The sequence below is a fragment of the Vigna angularis genome, chromosome 10 (assembly GCF_016808095.1).
Source record: "Vigna angularis cultivar LongXiaoDou No.4 chromosome 10, ASM1680809v1, whole genome shotgun sequence".
NCBI lineage: Eukaryota > Viridiplantae > Streptophyta > Magnoliopsida > Fabales > Fabaceae > Vigna > Vigna angularis.
In genome coordinates this window covers 12,284,053-12,303,355 of record NC_068979.1, presented here as the reverse complement: position 1 = coordinate 12,303,355, position 19,303 = coordinate 12,284,053, and the positions used below count along the sequence as shown (strand labels likewise).

At 32.7% G+C, this 19,303-nt stretch overlaps 1 protein-coding gene across 2 annotated transcripts; it reads right to left on the bottom strand.

Moving 5' to 3' along the window:
* Nucleotides 1-11,063: 11,063 nt before the first annotated feature.
* LOC108335923 (lysine-specific demethylase JMJ13) lies at nucleotides 11,064-17,379 on the bottom strand. Of its 2 annotated transcripts, none has more exons than XM_017572139.2 (11): nucleotides 16,936-17,378; nucleotides 15,454-15,796; nucleotides 14,675-14,831; nucleotides 14,363-14,582; nucleotides 14,194-14,247; nucleotides 14,035-14,114; nucleotides 13,647-13,924; nucleotides 13,126-13,521; nucleotides 12,441-12,853; nucleotides 12,051-12,320; nucleotides 11,064-11,895 (listed from the first exon to the last, which is right to left on the bottom strand). In XM_017572139.2, the coding sequence occupies exons 1-11, from the start codon at nucleotides 16,936-16,938 to the stop codon at nucleotides 11,557-11,559; spliced, it is 2,553 nt and encodes an 850-aa protein (XP_017427628.1). In that variant the 5' UTR covers nucleotides 16,939-17,378; the 3' UTR covers nucleotides 11,064-11,556. The 2 variants fall into 2 exon arrangements, with proteins under 2 accessions (XP_017427628.1, XP_017427629.1); XM_017572140.2 differs by having other exon boundaries at nucleotides 11,815-11,942; nucleotides 16,936-17,379.
* Nucleotides 17,380-19,303: the final 1,924 nt, after the last annotated feature.

Here is a 19,303-nt window from a genome sequence, read left to right as displayed (position 1 = left end):
TGCTGGTCTTCTTTCTCTACGAGAACGTTGTGGTGGAACTGTCTGAGCTGCCTCCTTTCCTCCACAATACTGCCTATAATAGGCCTTATCAATGTATTTCCTCGGCCTCTCTAATGGTGGAGCAGAAGTATCCACCCCAGCTATCTTGCACAGGTGTGTAATCAAGGAAGGATGCCCTAAAGGTGCCTTGTTGTTCATTGTGTTGGCACACATTTATATTTCATTGGCAATCACTTGGCCAATGTTAATGCTCATATTTCTAAGCACACAGTATAGGAGAAGTGCCCTGCTGAGAGTGATGTCTGAAACATGCGAACACGGCTGAATGTTGGCATGGGAGAATGTCATCCAATACTTAGCAAGAGGAGTCAAATCAGTCCTCCTGATATTCACCACTACACCATTTATGTTCCTTTGGAAGTGTCCTCCAGGTACACATAGAACACTCTCTACATCATTAAAATCAGTGTCTTCCTCCATACAAAGAGCAAACTGGCACTGCTCTCCAACCCATTCAGTACCCAAAAAGCTGTTGATAGAGTTAGGATCATACTTAATAGTGTGGCCTCTAACATAGCTTAGGTACTCCTCAACCGAATAATCACCCAACTTTCTTGCGTTGGTGTAAAATTCCTTTACCACTGCTATGTTGACTGGTGTAGGGTATGTGGCCAATCTCCTCCAGTTTCTTCCCATCAGTTGTTCTCCAAACTGAGGAGCAAAGTTAGGTACCATTCCAGCTTTCCTCTCCATCAGGAGTCTCCTATCTTGAACAATCTTAAAATGCTTCTCATGTTTACGAGAGAGGAACCTACTAGAATGAGGTTATTTAGGTTCCTTGTCTTTCCTCTTGGAGGTTGTGGTCTTCAACCTTTTGCCTGAAGAGGATGGCATCCTTACATCAAACATAAATTACAAAATCACAAAACATGTTGTTAATCATTAGTAAACCATAAACAACAACCCAAATCCATGCTAAACCACCGCTGAGGGTCACAAAAACCCCTGAGCGCAACCAGTGCACCAAGCCAACAAGGAAAAGAAGCCAAAAACCAAGTCTGGCAGAGTCGCACTCATGGGAAATTTCCGCTGAGCGGCGATTTTGCAGATTTTGAAAAATTGATTTTTAACACTTCCTAACTCCACCCACAAGCAATTTTCATACTTCCAAACCAAAATCAAGCATTTTAATCGGTTCAAATATCAATTAATTCATCAAATCACGCATAGAAATCAAAATCCGTAAAGAATCATGCTTTGAACATCCAAATTCATACCAATTCTCGGCGAAGAAAGCTTAATCATAATCATTAGTTTACAATGTATTGTCTCTCTAGCAATTAATCATGCATTATAGTGAACAGAAGCTTAAAGGCAACCAACTATCATACTCATATGTCTAGCTTGGTAATATACTGATGGGAGAGATTCCCCAGATCTAGATTTCCCCGTATATGTCCATATCGACAAAACCAATTATCATGACATCGAATGAGTTAAACAATGCATGCTTTGAGCACAGAGGAAAAACCCTAACTATTAATGAAAAGAAAACATGTATCATAAAAAGAATCTTGAAGAACAAATTCCATACAAGAGAGTTTCTAAGGATTTACATTGATTTCCCAACAACAAAATAAGTTTAGTTCACCATATTCATGGTGAAACTAGATGAAATACAATGGAAAAGTGAAGGATAGAACCCTAGAAAGTTGAGAAAGGAGCCTTAGCATACAAAATCCTCCTCCAAGGGGTGAAAGAGTGTGTTTTTGCTTCGTTCCAGCCAAAGATACAAACCCTAGGACGTCCTAAAGCTTATATATTATTCTAAAAAATACAGAAAAGTAGGCCCAAGCCTAGAAAAGTGTCGTTCAGCGGTAGTAGCGCATTTCACTTCTTCCCCTCAGCGCCAGTTTTCCCCTCAACGGTGCTAACGGGTACTGAAAAGTGTCGCTCGGCAGTAATTGACGTTGAGCGATACTTGTTGATTCTCTTCTTTTGCACTTTTTGTGTCCTTTTCTGTCTCCATCTCTTTCCTATTTCACTTATTTCATCAAATTCATCTCAAAACCTGCAAAAACAAGGAAATCAAGCATAAAACCTGCCCAACTCTGTTATTTTCAATAATTCAACAAAATCATGAGTTCAAGCTAATTTCTAAGTCATAAAGGTTGTAATTGAAGTCAATTTTAAGTATAAAAGTAATAGTTTTTCAACTGTTATCAAGAATCCAGACGAGCGCTCGGTCTCGACATTGCTACTTCAAATCGACATCAGGAACTTTCAGCAAAGCAAAAGCTACACTACATGGCATCTCTACGTGAAACTTCATCAACAAGACAAGTATTTTTAAAATATGAATATGAAAATAAAATAATAAAAAATTTGCCCTTATATTATTTTACAGCAGTGTTTGAGTTTTATGATAAACCACGGTAAAATCCAAATATCTAATTGATAGTAGATATTATAATAATTATTTTATATAGATATTATATATATATATATATATATATGATTAATAATATAATATATACTGCTCTCCCTAATAAAAACATTGGTTACAAGAAATTATTTTTACGTAAGCCAATAATTGAACAGTGGCAAACAACATCTTTATTTTGTGGAACCACTTTGTGACAAGATAAAAATATATGACGTTATTATTATTCTATTTAAAGTCTAAGACCTAGACTAATGTCTTCTAACACTATTGGTTAATGTTTATTAACTCCAACACTTGGCTCTTACTTATTTGTTGTCGAAAGCCACCTTCATTATTCTATTACAGGTCATGGTATATTTTAATTCCAGCAAAAGTGAGTGGCGGATAGAAAGTTGCTTCTTCCGTGAAATGCCCAGAGGCAACAGGAGGCCTTGAATCATCGTCCAATTTACTAGAGCAATGACCGTAGATACAAAACCCAGGAACGTTATCAGAAAAACACTTAGTCTAAAATCGAGCAATAAAGTCTTGTCAACAAAACTCAGGAACGTTACCCGAAAAACTCCTGGTCTAAAACCGAGCAGTAAAGTCTCGTCAACAAAACCTAGGGACGTTATCCGAAAAACTCCTGGTCCAAACCGAGCGGTGATAAAAGTTTTCAACGAACTGTCACTCTCGTAAACAAAACCCAGGGACGTTATCCGAAAAACTTCTGGTCTAAAACCGAGCAGTAAGTCTCGTAAACAAACCCAGGGACGTTATCCGAAAAACTCCTGGTCTAAACCGAGCGGTGATAAAAGTTATAAACAAACTATCACTCTCGTAAACAAAAACCCAGGGACGTTATCCGAAAAACTCCTGGTCCAAACCGAGTGGTGATAAAAGTTCTCAACGAACTGTCACTCTCGTAAACAAAACCCAGGGACATTATCCGAAAAACTCCTAGTCTAAAGCCGAGAGGTAAAGCCCTCTCACTAGGAAGTTCTCCAGGAACTCCTAGTGCAAAGCCGAACGGTAAAGCCCTTTCCTTAGGAAGAACTCCTAGGTCAAAATCACAAAGCCGAGAGGTAAAGCCCTCACACTAGGAAGTTCTCCAGGAACTCTTAGTGCAAAGTCGAACGGTAAAGCTCGTTCCCTAGGAAGAACTCCTAGGTCAAAGTCACAAAAGACAGGAAGGTAAAGCCCTCCCCCTAAGAAGTTCCCTAGTGAACTCCTAGGTCAAAGCCAAGAAGTAAAGCCTTCTCACTAGGAAGTTTTCCAGGAACTCTTAGGTCGAACACCAAGAGCTGAGGAACAATCATTCTCAACTGAGCGTTTTCAATAAAGCACTCTCACCTGCTTGGCCATTCAACCTTATAAAATGGGTTAGTCTAATTATTTACATTCTTTCAACACTTCAAATTCGATCGTTATTTTTCTTCAAAAAAGAAAAACAAGATAATATCAAAGTCGCTAGTCAACATGGGAAAAAGTTCTAAAAAGAACTCTCATCATAGGTCGCTCGACCTATTGAAAAGTTCAAAAGGAAAGTTATAAAGTCCACCGTTTCGGCAACAACAAGCAACGACTAAAAACAGCTTCCCTCAAACTCATAAGTCCTATAGTTAATCATGGCTAAAGTCGAACGCTTAACTCGGACTTGGGGGGCATGTATCAGATATAGTGTATACCGAACGGTTAACATCACAAGTCGTTCGGTCACCACCACAACAATGGTCAACTAGACCATCATCAACCGCATCAACTAAAGTCAACCGTGTTAAATAGTGTTGGACCATAATTGGGCCAACACTTAAGATACTATTGGGCTAGTATTCCAGCAGAAGATAAAATAATCAAAGGAGAATAAAATAATCAAGAATATTTGATTGAAGATCTGAAGATGTTGATAAGCAGTTAAGATATTGATAAGGTCGTTTATGAGTAACTAACCGGATCTCCAAGTAAGGTTGTTTTTATTTGATCTATGAAACACTTATAAATACACTGACCGGGTCAAAGGCCAGGTACGTTCAACTAAGACTTCACTACGTTCTACTTACGTCCGATCAGGACTTAAATATTAAACTGTGATAAACAGTTCATAAAAATGCTCCTACCTTAAGCGTCAGAGTGCCTTTTGCAAGTATCTTCCCCATCAAAAGTACAACCGAACGACATCTAGAGTCCAACCGAACGACATCCAGAATCCAATCGAACGACACACGCAACTCAAGCATTGAAAAACAGCAAAACCACGTCAGAAAAGTTAAGCTCTCAGTCCCACACGAATTCCTACCGAAACACAAATGAATTATTATCTTACTTACACTCTTTTAACCGGTTTATATATTATAGATTCCTTATACTATCAAATACATAAAAGTTTGGGTCTAATTTTATGCAAAAGTATTTACTGACGGACAAAATTGTTTGATAAACTTAAAAAATTTGTTGATAAATGTCAATGACTAAAATTTTATGGATGAAATACTCATCGATAAGTTTTATCAAAAATTCAATCGGTAATTACTTTGTTAATATTTATCAATAATTAATTAAAATTAATTAACAGAAATTTGTTGGCAGACAAATTTTATGTGAGATTCTAAGAAAGAGTGTTTTTGGATTGAAGAAAAGATTTGGAGAGGGAATAAATAGATTTAAAGAAAAAATTTATAAAAAATTGTGAATTATTTGACGGTAATAAATAAAAAATAGTTTTAATATTAAAATGTAAGATTACACTTTAATCTTATAATCAAAATGAGTAGAAAATAAAATGTATTTAGTTAAAATTAATAAAAAAAGAGTAATGTAATTTATTACAAATAAATTTAATTACATATTAAATTATAAAAAAAAGTAATAATATTATTAATATATGCTGGGAATTTGAATTGTTAATGGTACAATTAAAATAATATTATTCATATATGCATGTCTAACTTTGTAACATAGATAAAAAAAAAATAGATTTATCATTTCAGTAGCCATCTACAATAAATATATGTGCAAATCTTCATATTATGTGAGAAATCATAATCCCATTTCTGAGCTTGCAATTCCACCCTCCCAAATCATACCAAATCTGCTAATCCAAAGAGAGGATCATCTGCTTGTTAATAGTAAATTTGTTGATCCAAACACTACCTTAGATAATTTGTGCACAAGCTCAAATTTGTGTTTACCACTTATATTTATTTTATTTTTTTTCCTTTAGTTATATAAATATTAAAGCCTATCCGAATTCGCTAACATTTCAGCTTTTCCTTCTTCCTTGTTTTTTTTTTTTTTTTGTCTTTTGCAACGCTTGTCCAAAACTAATTTACATTAATTTTAAATTATCATTATTTATAACACATGTAATTTAAATATTTTTTTAATTAGTAATTTTGAAAATAAAAGCATATTTATGATTTCTATCTTCAAAAAAAACTCTTCACTTGTGATATAGTTTTGATATTGTAATTTTGAAAGATGATAAAATGATTGATGTAATATTTTTTAATTGTTAATAGTACAATTAATATCAATCATCACTATTTTTCAAAATCAAAATCAATAAATAGAAACTAAATTATAAGCATATAAATAATTTCTTGTAATACAAATTTATCATTTAATATATAAGAAACTATTTATATAACATTTATTATTTGATGGATAAAAACTGATTGTCAATATTCATCAATAATTACCCATGATTAAAATTAATTCACAAAAATTGGCAAACCAAATTTTATGAGATTTTGTTTTCACCATTTTCTTTTTAATTCTAGTTCTTTAGTGTACAAGACGGATGATGTTAGTAAAGCAACTGATGATGATGTTAGTAAAGCAAGCATGATTTCAATACATATAGATGAGTTTAGATTATATATTATGGTTTTTTGAACACTTTACGGTTTTACAGATGTATTGCTAATGGAATATATTTGAATTGAATTTTTTATATTTATGTGAAGTTGAGATTATAAATATTTTGAATTATAGCAATATTATGCATTTAATGTGAGCATATTATCTAAGACTAGAGTTGTAAATTCAGTGAGATTTGGAAAGTAAGAAAATGCATGTATAATAAGATGCTATTGGTATAAAAAAATGTTGTCTTTGATGATAAGAAACACGCTTTAGCAAGTGTAAATTATGTGTATATGAAAAAAATAATGCTTACAATATTTTGGTATGTTGAGAGTTATTGTCATTTGCATAACTCACTCAAGTGAGATAAATGTTGAATATAAGTTTCCAACCAAATAACTACTTATATAAGTCATGAATTTTATCCTCAAGCAACAATTCGTCTTTTAAGTAAAGAAAAGATTAAATATAAATTCTATTTTATTTGAGAATATGGCTCGAAAATACCTCATTTAAGCTATATTTTTATTACACTCTAATTTATTTCATTAAAAGAAACTCTTAACTTTATAAAAACTCAAAAAACAACTTAAATATCAATAATTTTTAATTTGTTACCTTTTATTTTAATGATAATTTTTTAGTTTCATTATAATAAACTAAACATAGATTGTGGGCCTTCCATATATAATATATTATAATGTGAGATCCATTTAGTAAAACTTCTAAAAATTATTGGATTGGAGAGAAGAGTTAATTAAGGTGTAAAAAATACCTAGAAGGGCTAATTATGCGTAATTATGGAACTCAAGTGTTAAATATAGAAAAAGGAAAAGATATGTCAATATGTTTGTTTATACAAGTTCTTTTATAAGGATTTGTGAAAAAATAAAAATAAAAATTATCAAAGTAATGTGTAAACTAATTTAAAAAAAAACTATATGATATGATTATTTTACATTTTATTTCAACTTATAAGTTTATTTTATTTAATCTTTTACAGTTTTTCTTCTTAAAGTCACTGTACAAAATCTAGTTCATACAAACCAATAACTTTATGAAAATAAATTTTATAAATAAAATGGTAAAAAGACAATATATATTATATGTACATATTCAATTGATGTGAACAAATTTTAAAGTAGTTATCACACTAAAGTGGACATCTTTCAAAGATGTTTTTTCCTTTATCTTTGACGACGAAAAGATGCTTTCTGCCTGCCTTTATAATTCAACCTGATAAAAAATTGCTAAATGCGAGAATAAATGAAAAAAAAATATAAACAAAATTAAATCGAATCCATACAAAAAGAGAAGAAGTATAAAGTGTGAACAAACAATGTTAAGTTTTCTGAGTACTTCTATTTTGGGCCAACACGAGTTCGTGTCATGTCTATCAAGAAGCCCGGTTTTTTTCTGTTGAACGTAAACTACTGTAGTTTCTTCTTGCACCACCATAAGTTTTTTCCTATACCTCCATTTAAATAAAATTTTATTTTTATATTTTCAGATTATACAATTTGAAAGTTACTTTAGGAAATAAAATAAAAACTTTTAAATTATATAATCTAAAATTCATTTTTACCTTCCAAGTTACATAATCCAGACAAAAGTAGAATTTTCTCTTACGTAATTTGAAAGTCATTTTTTTATTTTAAAATTATATAATTCAGCTTTTTTTCTCAAATAAATTTTAACTTCTTTTATTATACGATCTAAAAATTCATTTTTAAAGAAAAAAATAACTTCTAGGTATAATTTAGAAGTCATGTTCAGCTTTCTGATTTTATGATTCAGAAATATTTTTCAATTTTATATTATACAAGTTGAAAATCATTTTTTATTTTGGATTGCATAATTTATAAAGCGTAAAATCGAAAATTTCTTATATAAGGTGCAGGAAGAAATATATGGTGGTGCAGAAAGAAGCGGCTGAATAAAGTTAAACTGGGTCCATGTATTATTTTCTTTTGGATCTGAAATTTAGTGTGAACAAAAAAGAAAAAAGTTGGTCAAAATTTCCGGCCATGTAAAAACAAAATATGAAAAGGTATTTTTGTCTTGCTTGATTTTTCCTTTAAAGTTAAACAAAATAATTCCAATAATTATGAATTCAACAAAAATGGAGAGAGGAAAATAAATAAAATGACCTGTGAATACAGTCATGCTAGTTTATATTTAAACATAACTAGAAAAATGTAAATAAATAGACAATTTGGTGTGAAAAAAGATATATAGATATTAATGAAGTGTCTATTGATGTTATATAATTACCCTAAGAAAAGTGTGCCCGTTGTGATGAATTTTCCTTATTATCCTATTTCTATATCCTTTTTTTATCTATTTCCTTTTCATGTGTGAACTTTTGTACTTCATATCTTTGATCGGTTGAGAACTATAAACTTTCTTTCAAACTAATGATTAGGTTTTAATTTTTAGGTTTGCGTTTTATAAGTTCTCTGGAATATTCTTGTGTATAGGAGTTCAAGAGATATTATAATACTTTTCTTCCTTAACAGACTATCTTATTTGAAGTTAATTTATAAAGTTGAATATTTGTGTAGATGATTTAAAGTTATAATTGTTTATTTAATTGATATTTTGTATTAGAGTTTAATAATATGTTTTTATCAAGTATGTAAAATTTTGATAATTTTGATTGTGGTTGGTGTTGAGGAACCAAATTGAATAAATTTAATTTAGAGTTAGTGTGATGATTGAAATAGTATGAAAAGCACTAGAATCCATAAATAGGTTGTTAGCTATTATTATGTTTATATGTTTTTTTAGACTTAACGCTTGAGCGTGGAAGTAGTCGTTCTGGTTATGTTCAAACTAGTTATGTTCAAACGTAACATTCAATGTATATATAAATTACTTATTTGGTATGATATAGTTGTGTGAACGTGAACATGACATTAAGTTTTAGGCTGTTCTCATCCTCATGTTTATAGACTTTATTAACTATCTTCATTTATAAAACTACAATTGGTGTATTCAAAGCACTTCGAATGAGTTAAATTTTACTTTTTAGTGGATATGTACTTAATACCAAAATTTCGAAAGGTATTAAGTTATAATATATTATCGTTATTTTCTCCCATATAAAATTCTTATACTATAAGATTTTCTTTGAGTCACAATTGTGGTTATGGTAATTTCTTTGATTGCCAGAGAGTTTTGACGTAGATTGTAGTGATACCTAGAATAATTTTGTGTGATGATTTGTAATAACTTATAATGAGGAGTTATAAGTGATAACTATTATCACTGAATTTGATAAGCAAGTAAATGATGTTGTGTTATCAGTAGCTTTAGATCGACTAAGAAAATTTTACATTTTATTTATTTCTTTTAAAAGATTTAGGACATATATGTATAAAAAGCAAAAAGGAAAAAATTAAGTTAATGTTCGAGGGACTGGGACTATATATCTAAAGTAAGTGGTTAATGTACATGCTACGTTAGATATCAATGTTTCTATTTCTGCAGTAAAAACTCTTACCGAATAAATACAGCTGCATATGTTAACTAATAACTATAGCCTGATGTGTTAAAAAAAACTGATAAGCTAATACAAATTATATGAATAAATGGAAAGAAATGTAGCAACTAATTCTCAATCAAATTCTCTCCAAAAAAAAAAAAAATCTCATACAAACCATTACCTTCTTGGATACTCCTGTCTCATGAAGATTCTTAAAAGGGCATCTAAATACAAAATATAAGAGATTTAAATAATGGAACTAAAAAGAGTCGCAGTATATTGGAATTTGGATTTGGTTTTTAATACATCATGATTTAAAGTTTGGATATTATTTATGCGTATATAAAACTTGTATATTCAAAAATAAATTAAATGCCTAAGAGTTACTGATTTATCATCAAATGAAACCAGCTGAGCAATATACCGAATTAAAGGAAATCTTTGGATCTTACAAAATAGTAATCTGAGAACATAAAGTTAAAGGATATAAAACATAGTTTGCTAAATATTTTAATAGCTTAAAAGTAATTATTATTTGTTTTATACATATTTGTCTTAATGCTTTGATTTAGTTTTTCTTAAAACATTCCTTGATAACAAGATAACATTGTTCACATTTGAATAAACATTACTCGAACAAAATACGAAAATAAAACGAAGAAAACATTCAAATGCCTTAAAACAAATATATTACTTAAACATTTTTATTACAGTTGTGCACCGGTGGCTATGGAACAGCTGGATACAAATAAAATAAATACCCTTTTCAGAAAATATGGTAATCGTTTTCTCACAAAAATAAGTTTGATTTTTCACAAAATTAGTATTTTTGGAAGAAGTTATCACTGTTTATATAGATCAATTAAACAAATTTTCCGGTTAAACAATTGTTACAGGTTCGAAGGTTAAATATGTAAAGTACTAAACAAAAGAAAGAAAAAAAGATGTTACATATAAAAATGTTATCTTATTTTATGTGAATAGTCTCAGAAACATGTGACCTCTGCCATAATAGAGCTACCTACCCACGACAACTTACTCCAATGGCGTGTTATTAAACCAAAAAGTACAATCATCATTCAATATGAAACTTTTTCATCAGCGGTTGATCTTGACAACTGGGCTAGGAAAAATTAGCAGTTATATAATCCACTAAATGTTTCCTGATAATTAGTAATGTGCTAAAGAATGGTAAATTACATCAAATGATTTCTTTCTCAGGTGATCATTAGTTACAAAAGACGATACCAAATTTGATCAGCACAACAAATTTGCAAGGTAGTATTGAGAGAAAATGAGAAATTTCCTTGAACTTTATTCAAGTAGTTCTAGGTACAAAGGACCTATTGCTACAAAAAGAATGGATTAACATCAGAAGGGGAAGAAGCAGCTGATAGAATTTAATGAGAAAACAATGGAGACCACGTTCCTAACAAGACCTAAACAACAGGTGAGAAGAAAAATACAAATTTACATGGAAATAAATGTCGCTAACCCGATTTCTAAGTCCTAACTTTGCAAGTCAGGTTCACCAACCAAAGTTGGAAAAACACCTCGGCGTGAGAACCCAAAGGATCACCACCCGTGCAGATTCCAAATGTTGGCCTGCACAAAGAATGTAATTTCATATCCTAATACGTTAATATCTTGCCGCTGCTTCCTCCCTTAATCAATCATTTGGATTTAGTGTATTGTTAGAAAGCCCATAAGCTAAATGAAGTTAGCAAATTCAGACTCTAGATCGCGTTTCACAATCCTTTCGAGCCAACTTGAAACATCAATTCAATCTGCTCTCTAAGCCTAAAAACGAAGGGCCTCGGACTTTAAGGCGCTTTGGCTCAATCTCAATGGAAGGCGGTTCCCTAAATGTCTGTTGCTGCAAGAACCTATCTTTCCGGTGTTGGTGGTGATCTCGTTGCATACTTATTTCCTCGTTCCCTAACTTCTTATATCTTATCGAAATGGGAATGCCATTACCCCTTGCAAATCTGTCCCTGGAGGAGACTTGAACACGACTTTTATGGCTAACATGTTTGTAACTTAACTCCTGAGTTCTGAAATCCATTGGTTGATCACTCCTTCCTTCAGGAAGGACTTTCTTCAGCCGTTTTAGTCCCTGCTCATAGATTACAATATCATCATGGTCCATTCATATAGCATAATCTGATAATCCATTTAGGAAAGATGAAACACTGGGAACGTAAGCTGAGCGCTGAGTGATAAAATAGCAATGATATAAATGAATAAATAAACTAAATATTTGAAAAATACCTGCTGCTCAGTCTGCTTTGAAGACGTGACATCATTCATATTTCTCCTCTCTGCTTTCAGAGAAGAAGGGCGCTTTACCCTAAACATCTCTGAATCAGAATCACTCTCGTCCGCGATGGGCTTTGTATCAACACTCTGTGGTTTAATCGAGCTTTCATGGCACACAGCAGGGGATAACGAAGATTCACATGCACTGTTGGGTATTCTTTCACCAAAATCCTCAAAATCAACAATACCTCCTCCTAAATTGATATTTGTATGCCCTTCAGCCTGTTAGCAGAATAAATAATTAACGGAAAGTTTAGTTCCAGAATCAATAATAACCATTCAATAATCTCAATGGAATAATATGCAAGGTCAATATTCAAAAACTATATTCAGATGACTTACATTTTTGGGAGTAGAGAAGCTCTCAAGGGATTCAGAAAGAGTGGATGTGGCTGAAGAAAAGGAAACGTCAGACACCAATGGTATTTGATTTTCAGAGCAATGTACAAAGACAGATTGATTCTGTGTACTGTATTCTTGATTATTTGTTGAGTGCTCTGGAGTTGTATAAAATTCAACAACAGAATCAAGTTTTAGCTCACAATAAGGAATGTATCCATTTGCCTCGGCTCTCTGAAACATATTTGACAAAGGATATGCATACATGTTTTGACCACTATTGGTTTGCTTCCTTATCTCATGTGATATCCCATCTTCCTGCTCAAACATCTTGGCTGCGGCTTCCATATCCATAATATCCTCCCTCAAATAAAGTGTGTGTTTGCTCCCACAGGTGAAGTCAAGAGAATCAACATCTGAATTCTCAAAAATTAAAAACACAAAATGAGAATATTGTACCATAGAAAATGCATGTAATAATCAAGTAAAGAATTCATTGTGTCCATAATTTATTCTTTAGTCCAGAAACAAGATAATATTTTTTTTTCCTATTATAATCCCATAGGATATTAAAGAAACAATTTGAAATCCATGAGATTACCATATATGGTAAATGATATTAAGCAAAGCATGGGATCCAATAAACCAAACATACATAACATAGTAAATGATAATGAGCAAAGCTTACCGTGACGTAGGCATACAGGATGCATATGACAGTTGCAATCAACATAAGCTACGTAACAGTCACGTTTGCAAAGGCTACAGAGAATTGTGCCATGGGAATGAGAAGAGACGCTTATACAAGCCCTTGATTTCGTTAGAAACCATCGCGCGCAATGCTGGAATCGCATCAAGTTAACAAATGAAATCTTAATGCTATTATGAGAAAGAGAGTCTGAAGAGGGAAAATCCGAATCTTCAAGTTCCAAGCATGTACGGAGAAGCATTGCTTCTTTGCATAGAAGTTCTTCATGGGGCAGTAAAGGAACCCTGTTAAGAAGTGCATATCTTCTGCTAGCAATAGCCCCTAACGGAAACCAATCACCAATTGCAAAATTCACTGCTTCTCCACAATTGAAACCTACAATTGTAACCAATATTACACGGATCAGTTTTTAATTTATTTATTTCACAAGCAGTGAATAGTGGGAGTAGAAGGTGCGATAGAATTCCTGGAACTACAAAATAGAAATGAGCAAATCTAACCATGACTGAAGCCAGCATGATATGCTCTAGGGAAAGTTATTATAAACTCCCCAGGCTTTTGAACGGCCTTGTAGACAGGAACTTCATGCTCTAACAAAATATTTGGTGGAAATAGAGTTGTTTTCCCCAGAAGAACATCAAATGCACCATCTTCCCCATCACTTGACAAAATATCATTAGTGTACACATGTTCTCTCACCACCCTTTCAAATTCCAAAGCTGCATGACCTGGAATACCGTACCATGTTTTGGATGCGCCACAGTGATGATAATTAATGCTGTCATAACAATGTAATATATTAATATCATTAAATAATCAACTAAAGAAGAAAGCCTTCAGTTGTGATAATGTTATTATGAACTTATTCTGAAAATAAGCAACATTTACCTGTACAAATAATGATCTTCCACATGCCACGCAAACATGCTGAACAGCATTCCAATGTACAACATGGGCTCGGTTACTCCCTGAAATGAAAATCCAATATGAAGTCATGTAAAATGTATATTACAAAGATGACTAAACCGTTAAACGAAACTATCATACCGGAATTAATGTTTCCAAGAGCCGTAAACTTGATTTGGGCAACCTTGATAGTTTCTGAGATCATACAGAAGGAATTGTTGAATAAGTTATCTTTGTCACATATTCTACTCTCCTATAAAGAAAGAAAAGGATATCTAAACAAATAGAGATACACCAATAAAATTAACACCTTCAAATTCCATTTGCTGTTCCCAAGCTGGTCAATGGGAGAAGATGAAAAGGCACTGCCATCAACATCACATGCATATTCAACACTTTCCATCTTCCCACAACCAATTTCATTCCAAAACTCTTTTTCCAAGTATGTGGCAGGAAGGCATCCAGCACTGCAATATCTTCTAGCAAATACTTTGTTTGCCATTTTCTCAAAATCACGAAATGTATAATTTCTGTTTAAATTACAATTTATTAATCAAAAAGGCAATAACGCAATTATAAATTACATAATGCAAATATTAACATAATAAGTAGAGAAACCGACCTTCCACTCATAAAAAACGTGACTTTGTCTTCAGAATCCCATTCAGCAAGGCGAAGAGGCTGCACTCTAGTTGTAAACTTGAAACCTGCTTTCTCCTTCATTAATACAACCCCAGCAGGTACTGAAGCGCTCAAAGGAGAGATAATCTTGCATATACCTGGAATTTGTTACAAGATTCAAAAAGAAACAGCTAGGTCAGTTCTACTACTCAATTGGTTTCATCTATCCCCTCCCCAATATACAATATAATAGGAGGCTACTTCATTTCATCATCCTGAACCAATAACTTTTACAATCAAATTCGAAATAATCAATGACAATCCTCTCATTTAAACCAAAAGTTTCAAAAAAATACAAATATAGGATACTTCAGGAAATGAATAAAACTAGTGAGTATGACGCTAGATATATGATGACAAAAGATTGAGAGAAAAATCATTTAATTGATGTCTCCACACCATGACCTTAGTCAGACTTCTACATTCCATTTTGTTTAGAATCCTTTTAAAGTTTGAGGTACAGAAAGAATGATCATCCTTCAGTTAATCTTACATTTTGTATCCTCCTCACTCAATGAATTTATCTTTTACATCACTAATGATCAATACCCTCTCAACAAAAACAAAAGCAGGATTTAAAGGGCAAGCACTGGAAAGCCCTGCCATGTCGTGAGTTTGTCAAAGCTACATACTGCTCACTAATATATAATATTAATCCAAAATACTAAAGTCAATACACACTAGAAGAAATAAAATATTCAAGAGACGAAAACTCAATACCATATTTAGAAGCTTCTGGAGCTATCTTTTGCAAATAAACCAAAGGATCCTCAAATTCCTCCTTTGTTGGAGAATACACAGGACACTCTGGAATTGTTTCAGTCCAGTCCAGGTCATTTGTATCAAACTTATCCACCTTTCGTTTGGAAAAGACATCAGCATTGCCATGCAATCTCATGCCACATGATGCTGAGTCTCTTAAAGCATCTCCTCCACTTCTGTTCATCATGTTAGCAATATTTGTTTGGGTAGCAGTGACAGATTGTGCACGCTGAAGCCTTTTACGCTTCAAAAATTCTAACCCATTCCTAACTTCCTTAGATAAAGTCACTCTTCTTTCCACCTGTATAAAAACAAATCACATTCAGGTTTTTAACAGTAAAATGCACACATGAAAACAAAAATTAAGTCACAATGATGTGAAAATAGATGGATAGTAATAAGAAATTAACAGACTGAAATATATGTTATGTAAGCATAACTGGATCGTTGAACTAAAGTGACAAAAGGTCATGCAAAGCATTGCCCCGTAAATCTTCAAATGAACCAAAAGAGTGTCAATCCAGCTTGAAACGAAGGAGTGAACGACTAAAGTTTAAACTCAAGCAAACTAGAACAATCCCAGGGCCGAAATTATTTCGAATTTCTACGGTATATTACCATTAGGGACTCAATAACTAGAAGAGGGGTCGTTCGTTATGAGGCAACCAAAGTCGGGAACATTATCGAACAGGGTCATTCTGAGTCAAACATAAATCACCTCATTCTGAAAAGTATCCGCTAAGAAGGGAAAATTTGAGCAAAAATACCTTATCCCAATTTAGAACCACGCAAAGCAAAGAGTCAACAAAAACATTCTTACAGAAATTTTCAACAAATGCATGCGCTGAAATTTGAATAGTTTACTCCTCTCAACATCACTATTTCCACCTTAGGATAAACCAATTAAAAAAAAAAAGTAGCTCTAATCACATAAATTTCAACACGAAAAGGGAAAGAAAAATATAAGCCAAGAAAATTATTAATCTCCTCTGTTAAACTTAATCTTCTAAAATACTATTCCAGAAACTGGTGAACAAAGAAAAAGAGAAGAACCGTGATGCTCTTTTTTCTATTCTACCAATGATCTTCAAAGAAGAACCATGTTTTACTTATTAGAGAAAAAACACCCACACTTACAAAATGCACCTTAAGCATCCCTCAAGAACATCAATTGTATATCACACTCTGAAGCCTAAACATGAAAAACAAGAACGACGGGAAAATAAAAATATGACAAGGCGTGATTCGAAAAATTCATTATTCAAGCAAACAAAACAAAAGGAATCACATCTAAATTGTAAAATATCGTAACAATGTCCGAGATCTGAACGAAGAGCAGAAGAATATACATTATCAGGAGAGTTCCAAGTATCAGCGAATCAAAAACCAAATAAAAAGCCAATACAAAAAAAAATTCTGAATAAAACACGATTAGCCTACCATTTCATTACGAAGTCGCTCCCTGTAGGCCTCCGTCTTCGTTAACTTGTGCACAGAACAGCCAGAAAAAGCAATCACGATAAAAATCCGAATCTAAACCCTAAACAACGATCCAGAATGATGCAGATTAAGCGCGAGCCTCGAAGAACAACCAGGCTCGCCACATTCTCGAAGAACGTCGAATAGAACGCTAAAACCGCGTGACAGAGAGATCCAACGCCTCGTAGAAGCAACAAAAGCAAATTGAGAGAGAATGCCGACGCGAGAATAAGAAGACCGAAATCAGCTTCCTCTGGAAACGCCAAAAAAGGGACGCCGAAAACAAAAGCGGTTTTCCGGCGAACGGGAGAAGTTTTCCGGCTGGACCAGAAAACGGAGAGAAATAGTGGATGATGAAAGAGAGGGAGCGAATGCTTAGAAAACCGAAAAAGGGTAAGGAAGGGATAATTTATAGTTTTATACTCTAAAGCAATTATCTCTTTATTAGTTCAGGAAACCGCATAAAAAATATACTTTAATTATTCATTTTATTATTAAATAATAATTAAATTAAAAAAAGTTTGGGAAGTGGTGGTGTGGTTGTTATTAGGTGGTTCAACGAAAACAAAACGTGCCGTCCAAATTCGAAGACGCGTTTCGGTGTAAACGCGATTGAATGTTTCCCGTTCCGTGTATTGACGGAATCGCCGTTACTGTTAAGTGGGATTTATTTATTGGCGGGTACAGAATTGAAGAGCCGGTGATTACTACACTGTCGAGAAGGGTAATTTGGTAATTGTGTTAGGACGGTATTATCGATGAGGTCTCGTTCCTGCAGCGGTCAGATAAAAAGAAAGAGGCAGGAAGAAGGAATGATCACGTGAGATAAGATTGAAGTCAATTGTATATCGAACTTTGACATCGAACCGTTGATTTTCTTCGTCGTTTCCTTGCAACCGTCCAAAGTACGTGAACGCCATCGAATCAGAAATCTCCAGGGGCATGTGTACTTTTTCTGTTCAACGGCCGGCTTATACAGGATAACTCTCACCTACCTTACAGTTAGTTAAGCTCTAGAAGTTGAAATGACGGGTTTGTCCTTGTTCAGTTAAGTCCCGTTGTCACATGAAGAAAGGTGTTTCAGGGTTTTTCCCATTAGATAGGAAATAAATTTGGTAAACAAGTCTAATAGGGTAATTGCGACCTGACATAATCAAAAGGGATAAAATGTGATATTATTAATGTAAGCAGAAGATACACATGATATATAAATAAGGGCTGATTTTTATGAACTTTATATATATATATATATATATATATATATATATATATATATATATATATATATATATATATATATATATATATATATATATATATAATATAAAGGTGAGTAGTATTCCATCCAACTAAGAGCAAATGGTCTCTTTCATTTATAATTTTCATATTTGATATCAAAAAATTTTAACACAAACATTTTCATACAATATATAAAAATATGTATTATTTTTTATGAATATATTAGTCAATTTTAATAACAACATTAAAATTGTCAACTTTTTTTTTCAGAAAATATTTTAAAAGTAAATTTTTGTGTTTCTAATTTCAAGATGAATAAGTTGAGAAATGGTACAAGATATCAGTATTTTAATATGTGATTTAATAATTTATAGAAAAAAATAATATTAAAATACAAAACTGAAAAATTTAAATAATGAATTTAAAAAGCGTAAAAAGAAATAAATAAATTTAATAAGATGTTATTCTTAGAATTTTAAAACTAGTCAAATATATTTAATGTAAAATATTAACTTTTAATTAATAGTAGTGACACGTAGGAGTGTACCAAAATTTGGTGAGAAATTCTCTCTCTTTCTCATTGGTGATATGTTATTTTGAACTTTTTGTTAGGAAAGGTTGGGCTAATGATTAGAATTTCACACAGTCAGCGAAATGAAACTGTACTATCCAACCAAGTGTAAAAACGGTTTGGGTTTATCATGTAATTTATAAAGAAATAGAAACTAAAAAGAAATTAATAAATTTACTAATTTTACCAACAGGAAATGACAAAAGATGTCTTTTATAAATAATTAAAGTGAGTGGCACGCAATAAATGCGGCAATGGGCACACGAAACCTGTTATTATTATTGACTGTGGGAGGCGAAGCTTCCCTGCTTTGCGTGTAAGCTCAGGTTGCGGATACTCGCTTAAAATAGCTGTGTCTGCTGTTGAAAGCAGGAAGGGTATTTCAGTCATGTTGCTGAGCCAGTTGGGTTTTCGTTGGAGGAGTGAGGGTAAAGATTCTGTTTCTGGAAAGTTCTTCAATTGACCAAAATGCCTAACTGAGAGTGCCAATTCACTTAAATACCTATAGCCATTGGGTGT